Source organism: Lagopus leucura, unplaced genomic scaffold (assembly GCF_019238085.1).
Source record: "Lagopus leucura isolate 7727_CA_CO unplaced genomic scaffold, USGS_WTPT01 Super-Scaffold_100002, whole genome shotgun sequence".
Taxonomy (NCBI): domain Eukaryota; kingdom Metazoa; phylum Chordata; class Aves; order Galliformes; family Phasianidae; genus Lagopus; species Lagopus leucura.
In genome coordinates, this window is record NW_024962263.1 from 32,378,436 (window position 1) to 32,395,485 (window position 17,050).

The following is a 17,050-nucleotide window of genomic DNA, read 5'->3' on the forward strand; positions in this document are numbered from 1 at the left end:
CTCTATAAAATCTTAAATAAAAACACATGTTGTGGCACAGGCCTTTAGAAATAAAAAGCATTTTAAACATACTTTGAAGACAGCCTAATTTCATTGTTTTCTTTTAAGCTGAAAGGGGAAGTACTGCATTGTTCCAAGGCTGGAGAGGCACAGATAAATTATGTACCAGTAATTAGCTGTCTTGTTCTTCCATATTTCTACCTATACATAGAGCAAACGTGATCCTCCACACCAGGAAAAAAATGCAATTATCTCTGTTTCTCCATTATTGCTTCAGCTAGAAGCGTTATTATTCACATGTATTTTGGTGATTCAGATTATCCTGATTTATTTAAGTAAAGCATCGAGGAGAGGTTGCAAAGTGTGAAGTGGTGTCATGAAAGGAAAGCAGCATTTGACAGTGGCAAAGCATCTTCTGAGAGCAAGTAAAGTGGCCAGACACACAAGTCAGTGCATAAAACATTGCCACCGCCAGCAAGGCTGTTTGCTTCTTTTCAGAAGGAATCACAAATGCAACCACTTAGTGAAAAGTGCACAGCCCCCAACAACTAACATAGCAAATTTGATGAAACAACACAAACCCACTCTTCATCACATTCCATGGCATCTGGATGAGTGAAACTCAGGCCCCAGAGAACATTCTCAACAAGTCCTAAGGAAAACTCACCCTTTTATTCTAGGTCAAACATTCCTGGCTAACACATTCATATCAACATGCACTTAATCATCAAGATAGTGATCCATATTAAGTATGATCCAGGACAAAAGTCTCCCATGTATTCAAATAAGAGTGTGATTCATATCAGACCATAAGCATAGTCAGTAATATTTGGCACTATATGAAATTACTGGCAGCGTTCTCTCCATGTGTTTGAAGATCCTTAATGATTATAAATTGTGGGTATGTAATATATACCAAACAAAGCATAGTCTAAAGATAGGAGAACATCATTAAAAATTATATATTCACCATATTTATCATTCACTGTTTGCCTTGTGTTTACTACTCCAGAGAGTGGAAATTGTTGCAAAATACCTGACAGCCAAATATCCCATTTTGGCACTCATGCTAATTAATCAAATGCCTCTGTGCCACTTGCTTTGAAATGCAAAATTAAAATCTTCTGAAGTATGAGGAGGAACAAAAGCAGTGTGCCAGTTTTGACTCCATAGACTTGTAGAAGTTATCATACTGGCTCCCATGCTAAAAAAGTTTTCTTTTTTCTTTTCTCTCTAATAGTCTATAGCATCCATTTGCTGAAGGTTATTATTTAATTTACATTTAACTATATCTCAAGGCTGTCACTGTAACATGATTTTTATTCCACAAATATTATTCTATCCAATTCAACTATACATATGTAATCTTCATTAAATAGGAATTTCCAAGGATCTTAAGTGCATAAAAGGCACAATTACATCATATGTTTAAAACGCAGGTGTATCTGTGATTCAGTAGTTAACAGCTGTATTAATTCTTCATCCAGATTAATGGATCCAATTCTCAGTAGCAGTATCATACCACCCTGCCAATACAAAGTCATCTTAAAGGGGATACAAAAACATAGAAAGAATAACTTCCCCACACACTGCTTCCTTCAGAGCACAGAGTTCAGGAAGTAGAATAAATTAAAACATCCCAGAGTAATCTTAGGTCGGATCAGAAACCTGGCAAGCTGTTGTTGGTACCCTCAAAATGTGTGCCAAGTACAACATATCTTGGCTCTCACCCCAAGTGATTAAGAACTGTGAACTGGCCCATAGGACTTGAGGGACAACCCTTCTTCTGATGGAGGGCTGCAAAAGCCCAACAGATTGAGCAAGACGACCACGACTGCCAGCATCACTCCTGCAAGAAGCTCTCACAAGCGTGATTGATTCCTCAGTGATTCACTCCAAGACAGACGGTCTGTTCCAAAATGCCACAAGAGATTAACCCGCAGAGTCTACCGAACAGTAAAAATTACTTAGAGCCCAAAATGACGGCATTTGTCACTCACCTCTAGTAGAAGTCCACCTTCCTGAACAGCAGTCTTGTTAGATACATTGTCTTCTTTTATTGTCTGACCAACTTGTTTCTTAAAGTGCTTTTCTTGAATGGCTGTTGGAAAGAGTTGGTATGAGTTTAGAGATCATACACACTAGGGCCACTAGTCTAAAAATCTTATTTAGGCACTTAACATGCATTGGATTAATTGGGAGTTACTGTCTTCACAGTCTGGATCTCAGTTACTGACAAGTTGCTTTTGTTGTGAGGGAGATAGATACATATTCGGCAGTCCAGATGTTTTTTATATGAAATATCTATCACACTTTTTATTGAACATATTTTTTCCATTACTGTACTCTACATAAAGCAATAGCAAAAACCCACTGAAAAGAAACAAAGGATAGTTAGTAAGTTGTTTTGTTAATAAGAATATGTACTATGAAAATGTAAAGAAATGCTTATGTAGCTCAGAAGACAAAGGACTGAAATACATTTCTTGTTTTCAGTGCTGACCTCCTTGGCACCATATTATTTTCAGTCTCACCATACCCTACTCTATTCTATGAGTCTGAGACTGATTGCTAGATTCACCTTCTTAAATTATTTTATTTCCAAAGAAGGATCGGAAGATTGGCTGACACGCCTGAAGGCTGTGCTGCCATTCAGTGAGACCTGGATAGGCTGGAGAGCTGGGCAGTAAGAAACCAGATGAGGTTTAACAAAAGCAAATGTAGAGTCTTGCATCTGGGGAGGGATAATTGCATGCACCAGTACAAGTGGGGGATGAGCTGCTGGAAAGGAGCTCTGCGGAAAGGGACCTGGGTGTCCTGGTGGACGACAGGTTGGCCATGAGCCAGCAGTGTGCCCTCGTGGCCAAAAAGGCCAATGGCATCCTGGGGTGCATTAAAAAGAGCGTGGCCAGCAGGTCGAGGGAGGTGATCCTCCCCCTCTACTCTGCCCTGGTAAGACCTCATCTGGAGTACTGCGTCCAGTTCTGGGCTCCCCAGTACAAAAAAGACAGGGATCTCTTGGAAAGAGTCCAGCGGAGGGCCACGAAGATGGTGAAGGGCCTGGAGCATCTCCCCTATGAAGAAAGGCTGAGTGAGCTGGGTTTGTTTAGCCTTAAGACTGAGAGGGGACCTGATCCAGGGTTTATAAATATCTAAGGTGTGGGGGGCAGAGTGGCGAGGCCGGACTTTTCAGCAGGACAAGGGGAAATAGCCAGAAACTGCAGCATAGGAAGTTCCACACAAATGTGCGCAAGAACTTCTTTACAGTGAGGGTAATGGAGCACTGGAACAGGCTGCCCAGGGAGGTGGTGGAGTCTCCTCTGGAGGTATTCAAGACCTGCCTGGACACCTACTTGTGCGACCTGGTGTAGGGAACCTGCTTTGGCAGGGGGGTTGGACTCGATGATCTCTGGAGGTCCCTTCCAACCCCTACAGGTCTGTGATTCTGTGATTCTGTAATTCTGTGAAAAGTTTAAAGTTTGATTTTTGTAGGTCTTTTACTACATGAAATCCATCTGTAAGTTGAAATCACATATATTTGTTCTAACAATAATGAAAACCTTCATGGGAATCAAAATGCCTGGTGGCTGATTTTCCTGCATGTGGGTTACCACTACTTTATCTGAAATATCTTTGAATACTCAGACTGTAGTCTTCAATTCAATTCAGAAAAATCCCAGAAATACAATCTCGTTTTTGGGGATAATGAGAGCATTTCTGAGAACTCTGATGCCACTTAACATATTGGGTTTCTGCATCCTCTAGGGAGCATGGTTATCATTTGTTCAGTAAAAAATAAGGAGTCAACTTCATGCTTACTGCCCCATTACAGTGACACAACTGTCCCAGGCAGTAAGTAGTGATTCAGTTTTAAGGCTTTTTATCTTTCCATAGAGAGTGAGAGGAGAAAACATAGCAGTGGAACATACAGTACATATAGTCTATTCCTGCTAGAAGTGAGCTGGTGCAGCCACAGTAAAGGTAGTTAATAATCCCAAAAATGGTTGCGACAAACAGAAACTATTTTTATAAAATCAGAGTAAAAAGGGAAGACAGCAAGGCTCTCACGTTCATGAGCATCTAGATAAAAGTCATGGCAATAGGTCTTGAATTTTTAGTGGGATTTCAAACAGAAAAAAATCAAACATCTACATTTTTTAATGGCTTGAATTATATTTGCTGCAAGTGAACGTGGATATGACCTAAATGGAGTCACTTCCTTTCCAAAAGGCTGTACAACAGCCATTCTGTCAGACTGCCCCTGTGCTGCCATCTGTCACATGGCAACAAAATGTAACTGGTGGGATACTGGTGGGAAGGTTCAACTTCTGCTGCCATACCACCAACATCTGCCTCTGATGCCGTGGACCAACATAACAAAATAGGAGGCATCGCTTTCAGAGCAACCCTCATAATTGCAAAAGATCATTTTCTTTGTCCTGCTCAGCCAAGCCTTCTGCTATATCTGCCCATAAGAACACACCTACAGCTGTCACAGCAGAATGTTAAGCGCATGTGGCAGTCATTTTCAAAAGCACAGCCCCTATTCCAATGGTATCTTCCAGAATTTTCTCCCTCAGAAAAGATGTTTTTGCAGCTACTTCCACAGTGTTTTGCCATCTTTGCAAAGGTTAAATGACAGTAAGGGAGGAGTGAGAGGAAACCAAGGTTTATTTTTTTGATCTGTGCTTTTGGCTTTGTGAAAATTCCACCAGTTCTAGCTTCATCGTTAGTGGAAACTATTATTGTACCTAACTGAGCAGGCCAGAGCTCCCTGCCTGTTTGTTAGCCTTCAGGCTCACACAAACATAGCAGCAAAAGCACAAGAGATGTTTGTTCCGCAGCTTGTCTGGCTAGTATAAATTCCATCTCCAAATGGAAAGTATTTTAATGCTATTTTGTCGGCTAGAGTTACCCTTATGTCAGGCCACACACATCCGTTTCATAACATACTCTACTCGCTGGCCTCAACTGCAAAGAGAACTATTGCACCATCAAAAGCAAATGGCGCCCTCCAGGCCAAGAAGCAGGAGCCCCTCTGACACAGGCATGTCTCCCTCATGCACCTGAGGCCTTGCTCAATAGTCGTTCTCCGTCTGCCTCCCTGCACTGGAAATACACTGCTAAACCACCCATTGGGGCAGCAAGGCTTGGCTAGTTCAGCAGCGACTGCTCAGAGTGGTAGAACATCATCTGGGGAGGGCAAAGAGAAAAAGGCAGAGCATCGTGCAGATCTCCAGTATGAAAGAGAAAGAGGAAGGGCAAAGTATGGCATGGTGAGAAACAAAACTGCAAGATGCTATCTCACTAAGCAGAAAATCAGGGGAAAGAAAGCAGAGCAGCCTCATGGTGTCCCTGCCAGCACCGAGTCTCAAATGGGAGAACTGAAGGAATGTAATGGTTACGACTGGTGGCTCAACAAGGCAGATGTGACCAGGATGAAATATTACGTAAAGTTGCAGGCCTCCTGAGCAAAAATTAAGCCCACTATGATGAAAACCAACCAACCAACCAACAAACAAAAAAAACAGAGAACGAAGGAGTACTGTCTCCATAGGCAGGGAGGAGCAAGTTGTGGAAAATTAAAAATTAAAAAAACCAGAAACAGCTAATAATGACTCAGTGACCTGAGGGGAAATCTTCTGGCTTTTGGAGTCCCATATATCAAGAATGGGGCAAGAAAATACTGATATTGCAGGCAGTCTGATGAACGCTGCTGGCTGTAAAAAAAAAAAATGGAAAGTTTTAGCTTTATAGAGCTTTGGACTGCTTTCTGTGGCAGAGGCAACATTTTGGGCCAGACTGCCAGCAGTTAACATAGAGAGCTCACCTACCAGGTTCAAAACCAGCAAACAGAACGGGTAGGAAGCAGGAGTATGAGAGACCTTGTTCTGAGCACAAATTATCTAGCCTGCATTTCCAGAATACAAAATAAAACAGAAGATGGAGCTGTTCTGCCAAAATAAGATGAATGACTGTATTGATACCATAAAGATGATAAACACATGGTACTCAAGAACTGGGGCTGACAGTTTTGCAAGGTCATGCAATTGTGAGCATGGTGCTATCACAGGCAACATTAAAAAGCCAAAAGTTTGGAAATTCTGGGCCCTACAACACTATGGAAATATGCCAGACAGAGGAGCAGGGGGAGGCTAGGAGGAGGAAGGAAAAAAAAGGAAAATGGCCAGAGCAGTTTTCCTGAAGATTAGATCAAAGACCTAAGAATTTTGTTCCAATTTCTGATGCGAATGTGATTAAGGAGTGGAAACTGAAAAAATAAAGTTGAGTTAGAACTGATAGCTAATTAATTGGGGGAGCTGGACAGAGAGTCACAAAATCACAGAAAGGGTGATAAGCTTGAGTAAATGGAGTATTGGAATGTCTTACACTGTGCTGCTGAGCCTTTCACAGCCGCACTGTCCCACTGTAAAACCTGAGTTCTTTCTGAGCCTCCAATTCTGACAGGGGCAATGCTATTTGCATTTATCAAGCAGTTGGCTTCAATACTGTAATATTGTAAAAAACAGAAAAGCTGCCTGACACTTTCAAGTGTAAGGAAGTATGAAAGCAGCTGTCCCCTTTCCCCCAGAAATAACAGAACATATACTCGTTGTGGAATATGCTTTCATTAGGAGGGATGGAAATTCCAGGATTCTCATAAAACCTCACTTTTTAAACCAACAGGAATACATTCTCTGAAGTGTTTCTGTATCCCCTCCTGTGCAAGCACAGCCTTCTTTCTTCAAAAAATCATCAGAGGAACTACCTGCCAAGCTAAGGCCTGTAACAACCTTAGGTGTGCTCAAGCTGCACCACAGTCATCCCATGGCTCCCAGTGCTGAGGCTTCCTGAATCCCACAGCAGCACAGGAAGGGCAGTGGAGGGATGCTGTGTTTGATCTGAGCACCATGCCTGGGTTCATCTGGGGTGGGAGAAGAGGACAGTGCTATTTAGGCTCAGAAGGGTGCAGGTGCATCAGCTTCACTTCTATTTATGAGGAGTACTTGTGAGACAGGTGATGTCCCAAGGACACATTATTTCTTTTAAAGGGCAGATTTAAATACTTGAATCGAGCCTGCAATTTCAGAGACCCTGCTTTACTAACACACATCTTACTTGTGGTTACTGTTTCTCGAAAGGAAGTGAAAACCGGGTCTTTCTTCCTGGATCGCAGAGACGCAGGAAGAATTAGCTATGCATGCTACCCCGAATGCTAAGAAAACAAAACAAAACACCACAACTAGGAAACACTCCGTCTGAGAAACTTTGCTAAGCAAACCTACAGACATGAACCAAAACTGTCTGTTTCCTCTTGCTGTGCTGCAGAGGACAGTGAGTGACAGAAAGGACAGAGCTCTTTCAATACACACCGAAATTAAAAAATGCCTATTATAGAGAAGGTTGCTGATGCATTGCTGAGACATATATGAGAGGGACATTGCATTCTGCAGTGCTGCATGTTGCACAGATGCACTGGGAGGGGATCTGGCAGCAAACTGCCCCCTCTGAATGTGGCGCTCAGTCCTGGTACAGAGGCTACCAGAGCACCAGATGCAATTGCGCTAGCAACAATGCAAAGTTTCTCTTCCCAACTCGGTGGTTTTCTCAGTCTGCTTCTTCTTAAGAGATGCTTTGAAATCCAACTGCCCTTTGAAGTTTCTCAAGTACAGCATGACATTTATTTAAGGTACAACCTAAACTGTTTTCTTTCCAGATCCCATCCCCTCTCTCTCTCTTCTCTCGTTTCTCCTACAAGCCCCGCACTCCTCCCACGTGCGAGAAGCACCGAAATGGGCCCCCCTCTGCGCCGCTCGGCCACAGCCTTGCGTGACGGGAGCCTGCGGCACGTGGGCGTCCGCCGGGCAGACCGCCACGGCGGCAGGCTGACACCCCAGCCCGGCCGGAGGATCCCGTTTGAAGGAGAGGCGCGGGGGGGGGGAAGGGGAGGAGAAGGCCCTGGCGCGGAGGCCAGCTGCTGACTAACCCGGCCGCGCTCTCACGCAACCCCACTGCCTGTCAATCTCCCCTCGCCTCTGACAGAGGTCTGGCGCCCGTTCAAACCCTTGCGTGCAAGCAGGCGGGCCGCCTTACCCTGTGAAGTATTTCATAATAGCAACAGCTGTTAAATATTGATGACTCCTGGCAGGCTCTGAATGCTTTTCATGAAGGTTAAGCCTTCGTGTAATGGAACCTAATTCCTCATTATGCACTGTATCGGATATCTGGAAGTTGCCTAAAAAAAGCGAGAGGGCTTAAAGTACAGAATCAGAACATAACTCGCCAGCGCCAGGGAGCGGGGCAAAAAACAGCGACGTGAAAGGCAAGGAGAGTTTCTGTGAAGTAAGATCCTTTCACAAACAGCACACAGCGCTACAGGAGCAACGACTGGAGCAGTGGATTTAGCTGTATTCCCCTGGGTTGTTTTGCGTTTCTATAAATAGCTGCAGATGAAATAAACTTCATAAGGCGGCAATCTGACTGTCACTGTAGTCTATATATGAAAGTACACATGGTAATTATTTCTACAGAAAAAGAAAAGGAGGAGAAAGCGCAATCCCACAGCCTCTCCTCCAGCATCAGTCCAGAGAAGTCTGATTTGTGGCCATCAGGCTCTGAGATGTTGCCCTGGAAAGCACTCAAAGCTGGGCTGGATGGGGCCCTGGGCAGCCTGAGGTGACAGGGGGCATCTCTGACCACAGCAGTTTAAGAAATGCTGAGAGCTGTTCGGTGGCTGTTGTGAAAAGTACGTGCCTATGAAGAGCGTGTCGTATGATAGCTTTTTTTAGTGATTTATGCTAACTCTATCTCACAAAACTCATTCACAATAAACCACGCTTTTACTTCATGTTTTTCTGTAGTCTGGGACTGTAACATCTTTCTTATCCCACAGCTTCTGAGCAACCAGAGGTCCACAGAAAAACTGTGCCTCTATGTGAAACCTACTTGCATGATGCAAGCAACAAACTCAAAATACCTTGTCTAGAAAGCACATCTCCTCCCTGCGGCTCACTGTTGCAGCCTTTCTCTCTTCTTATGACTCAAGAGATATCTTGCCAAGAAAAAACCCCACACTATGCATTGGTAAAGATATTTTAGATATCTGCTTGTACTGCCCTAACTAAATATTAATCACTTGGTCTGGTAAACTATACTGGATATAAGACTGCCAAAGAGATTCACTCCTCCTAGATTATCCCCAAATATAAGACTTATTCCAAGTAATTTTTTTCCATTTCGTCTTTGTAATCCTATTTGATCACCTACTGCTTTAAATCTGATAAATTGACAGTGGGAGGAACCTGCTGATTTATAGATTTGGTCCTAGGGCCTTAAATTTATCACTGTATTATTTCATTCTAAGCATGATTAAGCTGTAATACATTAGCTTGTCCTAAAGTGTATTTGCTTGCACCCGCTTTACATGCATACAAAGTAAATACAATTGGAGTATTCTGTTAAATTACAAGATGGTCACAAGCCTGAGTCCTAGGTAATCTTAGGTAAGAAATCTGCAATCCACTTGGATAACTTTCACATCAACAGACACGATCTTTATACAAATTATTTGCCATTAAGGCTCAAGCTTGTAAGTTACTTGTTTGTTAATCTGAATCAAGTTGTGAAGTGTAAGTTTAATAAAGAAAAAAAATTTAAGAGAATCCTGATGTATTTAGATGCTTAGCAATAATTAGTTCCAGTGGGAATGGCCTTAGAATGTACAAAAAATGTAATTTTATATTTGTTTAGCGTTAGTCTCCATTTTCCTCTATACTGCGCTATGAAACACTGCATGTTAAGCCACAGTTCAGCAAATTCAAGTGGGCTACAATGTATTCTGACCTGCCACATCCTGACCATCTGAGAAGGATCCCAGCAAATCTCACTGATCATGGCACACATGCATACTCAGAGGTACAGTACTTCAGGACACATTTACTCTATTATCTACGGAGCAGATAGTCTACCAAAACGACTTGCATAGTTTCCCAATTGTTCTTAGTGTCTTTAATTAGAATTTTCTTGAATAGTTGTTCATCTTTTTCCTTCTCTATGTATTTAAAAAAAAAAAAAAAAAAAAAAAGTACAGGGAAAAATAAAAACTTTTCTGTATTCTTTGAATCGTTTTCTGTCTTTACAGTGAAATAAATCTTTTTATATGGATCATATTATTTCATAAGCCTGAGGCCATTTTTTTTTTACCAGTTTGATTCTTCCAATTAAAATAATGAAGTGATGGACATTGGGGTACACAGCAGAGACAGCTCTCTTTGAAGTGAAACTGTAATGCCTACAACTGTTCACTGTGCAAGACTAATTATTGCATTAAACAAACAAACAAACAAAACATAAGTCTTCTTTTACAGGAAAAAATTTGTTGAAATAAGCTCGAGTCTGAAGTATATTTCAGAAATATGAGACTAGAATTCTTTTTTCTCTTTTTTTTTTTTTCCTGGAAAGACAGCTAAAAGAAAAATTATAGGTGGTAAGAAGTAAGAATCTACAATCTACTGGAATCTTCTGCACTTTAAAAAATGGAGACTCTTAAGTGTTGCATCTTATGGAAGAAATGCAATAACGTCCTCGTAAAATATTTATCTTGAGAATATCAGAACATTTTTAGTCTTTATCAGCTGCAGAAGATGTGCACCAGTTTACCCTCTTCAATTTAGGCCTACAGTTCAGAACATTTAGTAAATCAGTCCCTGAAGAACGAAATCAAATCAAAGGCCAAGCATGAAAATAAACGCAACTAGGAAAGTGTATGAGAAAGTCTCTCTCACCCTTCCTGATTAAATCAATCTGACAATGACTGACTTATCTGAAATTTACATTATCTTTGCTTTCCTTTTTGGATTTGATAACCTCTTTCATCCCTGTGTTTGAAACAGTCTATCTCCTGAGCTTTCACTTCTCAATTTGTGCTGCTTTTATAACATTCTTGTCCCTTTATAATTTCATTTGCACCACTCTGCATGGAAAGGCACAGTCTAAATTCATACCTGCTAGCTCCAAGAGGGAATTTAAGTCAGTATCTCTTAGAAAAGAGTTGAAAGAGCATATGTCAGTAGGCCAGTATATCACCCAAGAGACTGTTTAAAAATAGCCAAAGCACAAGATCTGGAGAGGATAAAGGAAACCTTTAAGATGAAATAAACATTGCATCTAAAATATTCACGCTGAGACCTTAGTGCACAGGATGTGCATATGTTACCCAGAAAACCAAATCTGGCTTCATCAGATTCAGAGCTAGAAGTATCATAAGAACAATTCCAATCTGCCTTATACAGCAGCCATGCTGTATCCAGTATTAAAGGCAAAGGCACAGGCACATTTGCTTTCCAGTGGACTTAAAATAAGCAAACACACTTGAGAATCTCCACCTTTAAATCAGATGGAGATTGCAGCACTCTGCTGCACAAACACTGATAAATATATATCAGAGAATATGGCACTCCCTGTCTAAGGCAGACCTGCTCTGCTTTGGAGGGGTTTTTTTTGCTGTCTTTTGAGACAGCCCTGATGAGACTGATTGTAATAAAGAGCTGACTTGAGAGGTCAAATGGACCTAACAGGTGGGAAAAATATGCCTGGTTGTGGCTCCTCAACCTTTGGTTTTTCTCCTCAAATACATAATAGAAGGTGCTGAGACAAGATAAAGGCAAAAGAAATATCAGGAACGGTATCTGAAAGTTCTAGAAATTATTTTAGAATTAATTTTCAGGATAGCTTTCAAACACTCAACAATATCCCAGGAGTTTTTAGAATATTGAAAAAAAACTAGTAGCATGAGAATCTCTCCTAAAAGTTACGAATGAAGTAGAAGCCAACAACTAAAGTAAAAAATCGAAGTGTCAGAATACTAAATTGGTAATGCTACAATCCCTAGAAAAGTTTAATGTGTTTTTATACACATTAATATTTTAAGACAGGCATTTAAAGTCTAGTCCTGTAAAGCTATCCGAACAGATGGACCTTGCTCCCAACTGGAATCACTTGCAAGTCAGAGGGGCTGTAAGGAAGGCATTTTAGTTTGTCCAAAAAGAAATTGCTTTGCAGAACAGGAACCTTCTGCAGAAGTAGAAAATACATGTGCATCATGTGTTCGATTACTACAAGAACCTTCATTTTTCACTTCCTCAACACTGTTTTTCTTTGTCTCTTTTCACAGGCAGGTTCCACGCTCAGAAAGAAGATCCTCAACAGACCCTAAAGATCTGAAGCAGGCAAGGAACGGGCTGACATATTCTCTGTGTTAACACTGGACAAATTAAATAAATAAAAAGCCACAGTCCCTAAATCAGTGGCCAAAATTAGAAGCTTCAATATTTCTAAAGCATAATGAAAAATACTACCTTCAACAAAGACAGAGGGGGCAAGATTTGAAAGCTCTAGAAGTGTAAAGTAGCCCTGCTTTGATTTGATATTTTATTTTTAAAAACATAATTCTTAGAGATAAAATTAAAATCCAGCCACACAGTTCTTATCAGACCTGTCCCAGAGAAGACAAGGAACAGCCAAACAATGTTCTGTTTTTCAGAAACAAAGTGCTAGCTAATAAAAGATAACCCTTTCTCCAGTTTCAACTCTTCTGCATGTTTGTCACTGACTTGAACAGGCAAGTCAGAGTCCTGTGAAGGTGTCTGCTGCCTCAACTCACAGCAAGAAACAGAAGAAATAATCACTATTCCTTGTGGGAAAAATGAAACTTGTGTTCCTCTCATGAAATGTAAAAGACTGTGGCCTCAGCTTTCAAGAAAATGATATTTAAATACAACTTTCACCAAGCAATTAATGATAGATGAATAGTACACATAAAGAGAATTATGATACATATGTTACTTCTCATGTTCCTTCTTATTCTCTCAAAGTCTTCTGAATGAAATTGGTAATATCCTACATACTGACTCATCAGATCTGTTTTACGCATATTATCTAACACAAATATCACCTTATGCTGGTTTTCATCAGTTACAATATGATTTCCACAGATGTACACAGACTCTCTGCCAGAATCAGTCCAATAACTCTGAGACACAAGTTATCAGCACTATGCTGAGGAAAACACGAAATGCTTTAAGGCAGAAAACAAACGCTGCAAATTGCAAAGAGCGAAATCAAAGATGCCTTTGCACATATTCTTTAATGCTATGAAAATTAACCGAAGAAAATCCGTACACCCAAATTTGTTTTCGAGCTGCATAGTTTTACGAGGAATTGTGAAAGCCTAGGTGTCTGAGCACTGCATCTCAAAGAGACTCAGCAGCGAGAGAGCCTTTTTCCTCCTGCCAGGGCAGAGCTGCAGGGAGGAGGCTCATTTGTGCATTGCCGGTCTCACAGGCAGCAGAGCTCTATTCCTCTGATCAAGAGATCACTTTCATAACCACTTTTCTGAGGTCACAAATGAGTCTGCTGCAGTCACGCAATCCCTTGCCTACCAGAGTTTACTATAACAATACAGGTTCATGAAGACCTTTTAAAGAGGCAGCGCATCCTTTTTACCAACGCAAGTGTACGGCACACACATGGTATTATATGGGCTGAACCAAAACGTTGTGGGGCTGTTGTATTTCTGTTCAACCAGGGGGAAAAATGTGTGGTTTGGAGTTCTGTCTGGCTGGAATAACGTCCCCTAGGTAAAATTTAAAAATAATAATAAATTAAGATAAATAGTTCTGGAATTCTTTTCAAGTACATGGGCGCCTTTTTCAAATATTTATTCAGCCTGCTCCTTTTTTATTATCTTAAAGGTCCGTGTCTGCCAACCATGTGCTACCGAGAATTATGCTAATTAAGATATTTAAAAGCCATGGTAAACAGTGAAACAAACATTACATTAAATAAACAACAGATACGATTGGTCTGAATTAAACATTTGCTGCTGCAGAGTTAGAAGCAGCAATGACACAGAAGCGTATCATCAGGAAATGGGCTTACTATCAAAAATTTGTTCAGAAGAAATACTACGAGAATACAATGAATACTAGTTAGAGCTTGTTTCTAGGACAAAAAGCCTATTTTATATTTTAACTGGGAGTGTCCCACAAATGGCCAACATACTAATCTGTTTTATGGAAAAGCCACGTTGCTGTTAGTCGGACTGGTCTTTGGCAGTGGTGGTGGGGGGGACATAAATCTAAAAAATTAAAATTCTTTTTCCTGCTATGGTAAGTCATTTCTACCCAGTGAATTGGGGTTGGCCTATTTTCACAACCAGTATGCACTACGGAAACAACAGTTGTTCCATCATGAAATATTTCCATTAATGTACTCCATTTAACTGAAATAAAGTTTTCAAAAGCTTCAAAGCCTATGATATGAGAAATGAAGTTGGACATATCTCTTATTGACTTTTGTGAGGATTAGCATAGGCACACATTTCATCTACAGATAGCATGGGCTTGCCCAAACCAGCTTTGTAATCCAGCTTAAATAAGTAACAATAGCAATGAGGGCAGGGCGCTGAGCCCACAGAAGACTCGTGTATGGGCTGGGATGAGCTGTGTGCACACTGCATCGCAAGCTCTTCGCTATAATTAGCCATGTCAGACAGATTAAAGTCTGCTCAGATATATGTACGTTCTACAGCCACCTTCAGGGGCTGTAGAGATGTGCTCAAGGCTGATGTAGGGCCCTTTGCTTCTTCCATAGATTCAGGTTTGACCCTGATACCTATCTTCATTCAGCACTGGGAGAAGTCCCCTCCCATCAGCACTACAGTTTACAGAAATGATGACCTTCTGATGTAGCTTTGATATGCCTCCTCAAAATCATCCTCACCTCTGCTCCAAGCCTTGCCTATGCTTACAGATGGGAATTAGGCTTAAAACTGGGCAGGAACAATGGGGCTGCTGCGTATGGACCCTGCAGTCAAGAGGCTGGTGCACTCCGCAAGAGGAAAGTCAGGGCATGAGGCAGGCTCAGACGTGTCATCACAGCTTCTAGGCTTGGACAAAGTGCTGCTGGAGGTGGTGAGATCTATAAACAGAATGTGATCTACAAACAGAGGGCATTGACAGCCCCAAGAGTGACCTGAAGGGTAACAGGATTGGTGCAGACAACGCTAAAGGCATTTCCGAAAACAGACCACGGCTTCAAAACTTTCTGAAACTTTTGCAGAAGTTGCCCTAAGTCTTGCACTACTGACTTGTTCTAATTCAGTGTTACAACTTCCCGCGGAAAGGAAAATCATATATAAGGTCAACTTGCACCTAAACAAAGAGACGTGACTTTGCCCCTCTTTATAAAATTTGGCTAAACCACAAATTAACGCAAGATGAAATAGCCCTGGATAATAATGCTAAGTATTTAATTAACAGCGATTTTTCCTCCGTAGTCATGGAAGGAGATACATGAGAATACTGTTGTTTTACTTTATCTTTACAAACAAATTATACTGTTCTTCTGGAGGCAGATGGCAAAGAAATCCTTTGTAACAGCAGCAGCGAGCATCCGTATGAGTATTTCAGGGAAAACAGCTGCTAGAATTCTTGCTGCTTAGCACCACTTTGGCAATCTGCTGCAGAACTGGTACCAAACAGTTTGGTGCTATTGACAGTCCTTTTTTGATTCCTTAGTATATGAAAACAAAATATTTTCAATATTTTTTCAAGAACATGACCTCTTATTTTCAGCTTCAGTGTGGAAATTGCTCTAATTTCCAAGGAGATGTAAGAAGGAGTCTAACGCACGTCCCCAAATTCAATTGGATCTACGATTCTAGAGAAAGAATTGGTCAATAATTTAAGTGTAGTAAAATCAGGAAAAACAATAACCTCTGTTATGTCAGTTTCCAAATAATTACTGCAACCTTCCCTTGTTCCCTTTGTAGCTCTGAGAAGTTGCGTCCAACAACCAAAGATCTGTTCATCACCTCTATACATAAGAGAAAATGAAGACTGTTTTGAAATGGCTGCAAATCTGTCTTTAAATTCCCCTTTTTTAGTCCTTTTGTGAAATTTATTTTGTTTGAAAATTCTCCAAAGAAATGTAATCCAACTCCCTTAAACTTCAGCTAATAAACTAAAATCGAACGATTTCAGATTAGTGTAATACAAATCATTATTTAATACATAAATTGACTTTAAATGGATACTAAGAGATATTCTTTCATTAGAAATAAGTTTAAGCACTGTGAGAAATTACAGTAATTACAATCAAGCTTCAGGGATTTCTGAGTAACTCAGTTACCAAAATTACATCAAGCATGCTCAGGAGAGAGCTGTTACCCTTGTCCCCTTCCTGCAGCCTTGATATCCTACACATATATGGCGCACAGCTACCTTTCTCCCATAGCCCAGTGCTTTTCTTTTTTTTTTAACAGTGGAAATAAAGGTGTTCTTCTGCAACAGCATAAAAGAAGATCTACCTTAGGACTGCTGAAAAATATCCTCAGTATCCAAGTAGTAGGCATATTCAAGAGGGCAACAAATAGTGCTGAAAGAAGTTTAAGGCAAGTTAAGACTTTGCTGCGATTGAGCCTTTTGCACGTGGCTGAGCATACACCATGTCTTAGCGCTGCCTTTGCTTGGTGCATAAAACAGGAGAAGAATCTGGAGTGCTTGACTGTAGCACTTCGCAACAGACAAGGCAATGCAGCTGGGAGTAGTGAAGTCAAGGCTGGATCAGGGGGCAGGCTGGGAGCATTCTTATGTCTAAGGCATTTTCCACTGCCCAGATGTTCCACAATTGCCACTAGTTGTGAGACACTGGACAGACCAGCCCCTGTGGGTGTTCTGATCCCTGGGAAGCACTAAGGAGGCCCAGGCCTGTCCAGCATTGAGGAGACACAAAGGTATTTTGAGGGGCTGATCATCTCTTCCCCCGTGTGGTTGCTCTGCCAAGTGTAGCTGTGGTGCAGGAATTCAGCTGTGGTGCAAGATTCATTTTGTGCTTTAACCCAATGAGCCAAAATACCATCTGAGACCAACATGTAGTTAATTGCTGTGAGAACAAAACTTCGAATTTCCTGACCTATTCAAAGTTTGAATTTCCCATTATTCCCACATTCCCATCCTAACAGATGGTATACAGGACATGGTTTCAAAAC

The 17,050-nt window shown here is 41.1% G+C and overlaps 1 protein-coding gene across 1 annotated transcript in view; it reads right to left on the bottom strand.

Moving 5' to 3' along the window:
- Positions 1 to 17,050, bottom strand: part of AHRR (aryl-hydrocarbon receptor repressor) — a 66,003-nt gene that overhangs the window by 23,500 nt on the left and 25,453 nt on the right. Inside the window, exon 3 of the mRNA XM_042869794.1 lies at positions 2,001 to 2,101. Within this exon, the coding sequence (XP_042725728.1) occupies positions 2,001 to 2,101 (101 nt within the window). The remainder of the gene's footprint in view (positions 1 to 2,000; positions 2,102 to 17,050) is intronic.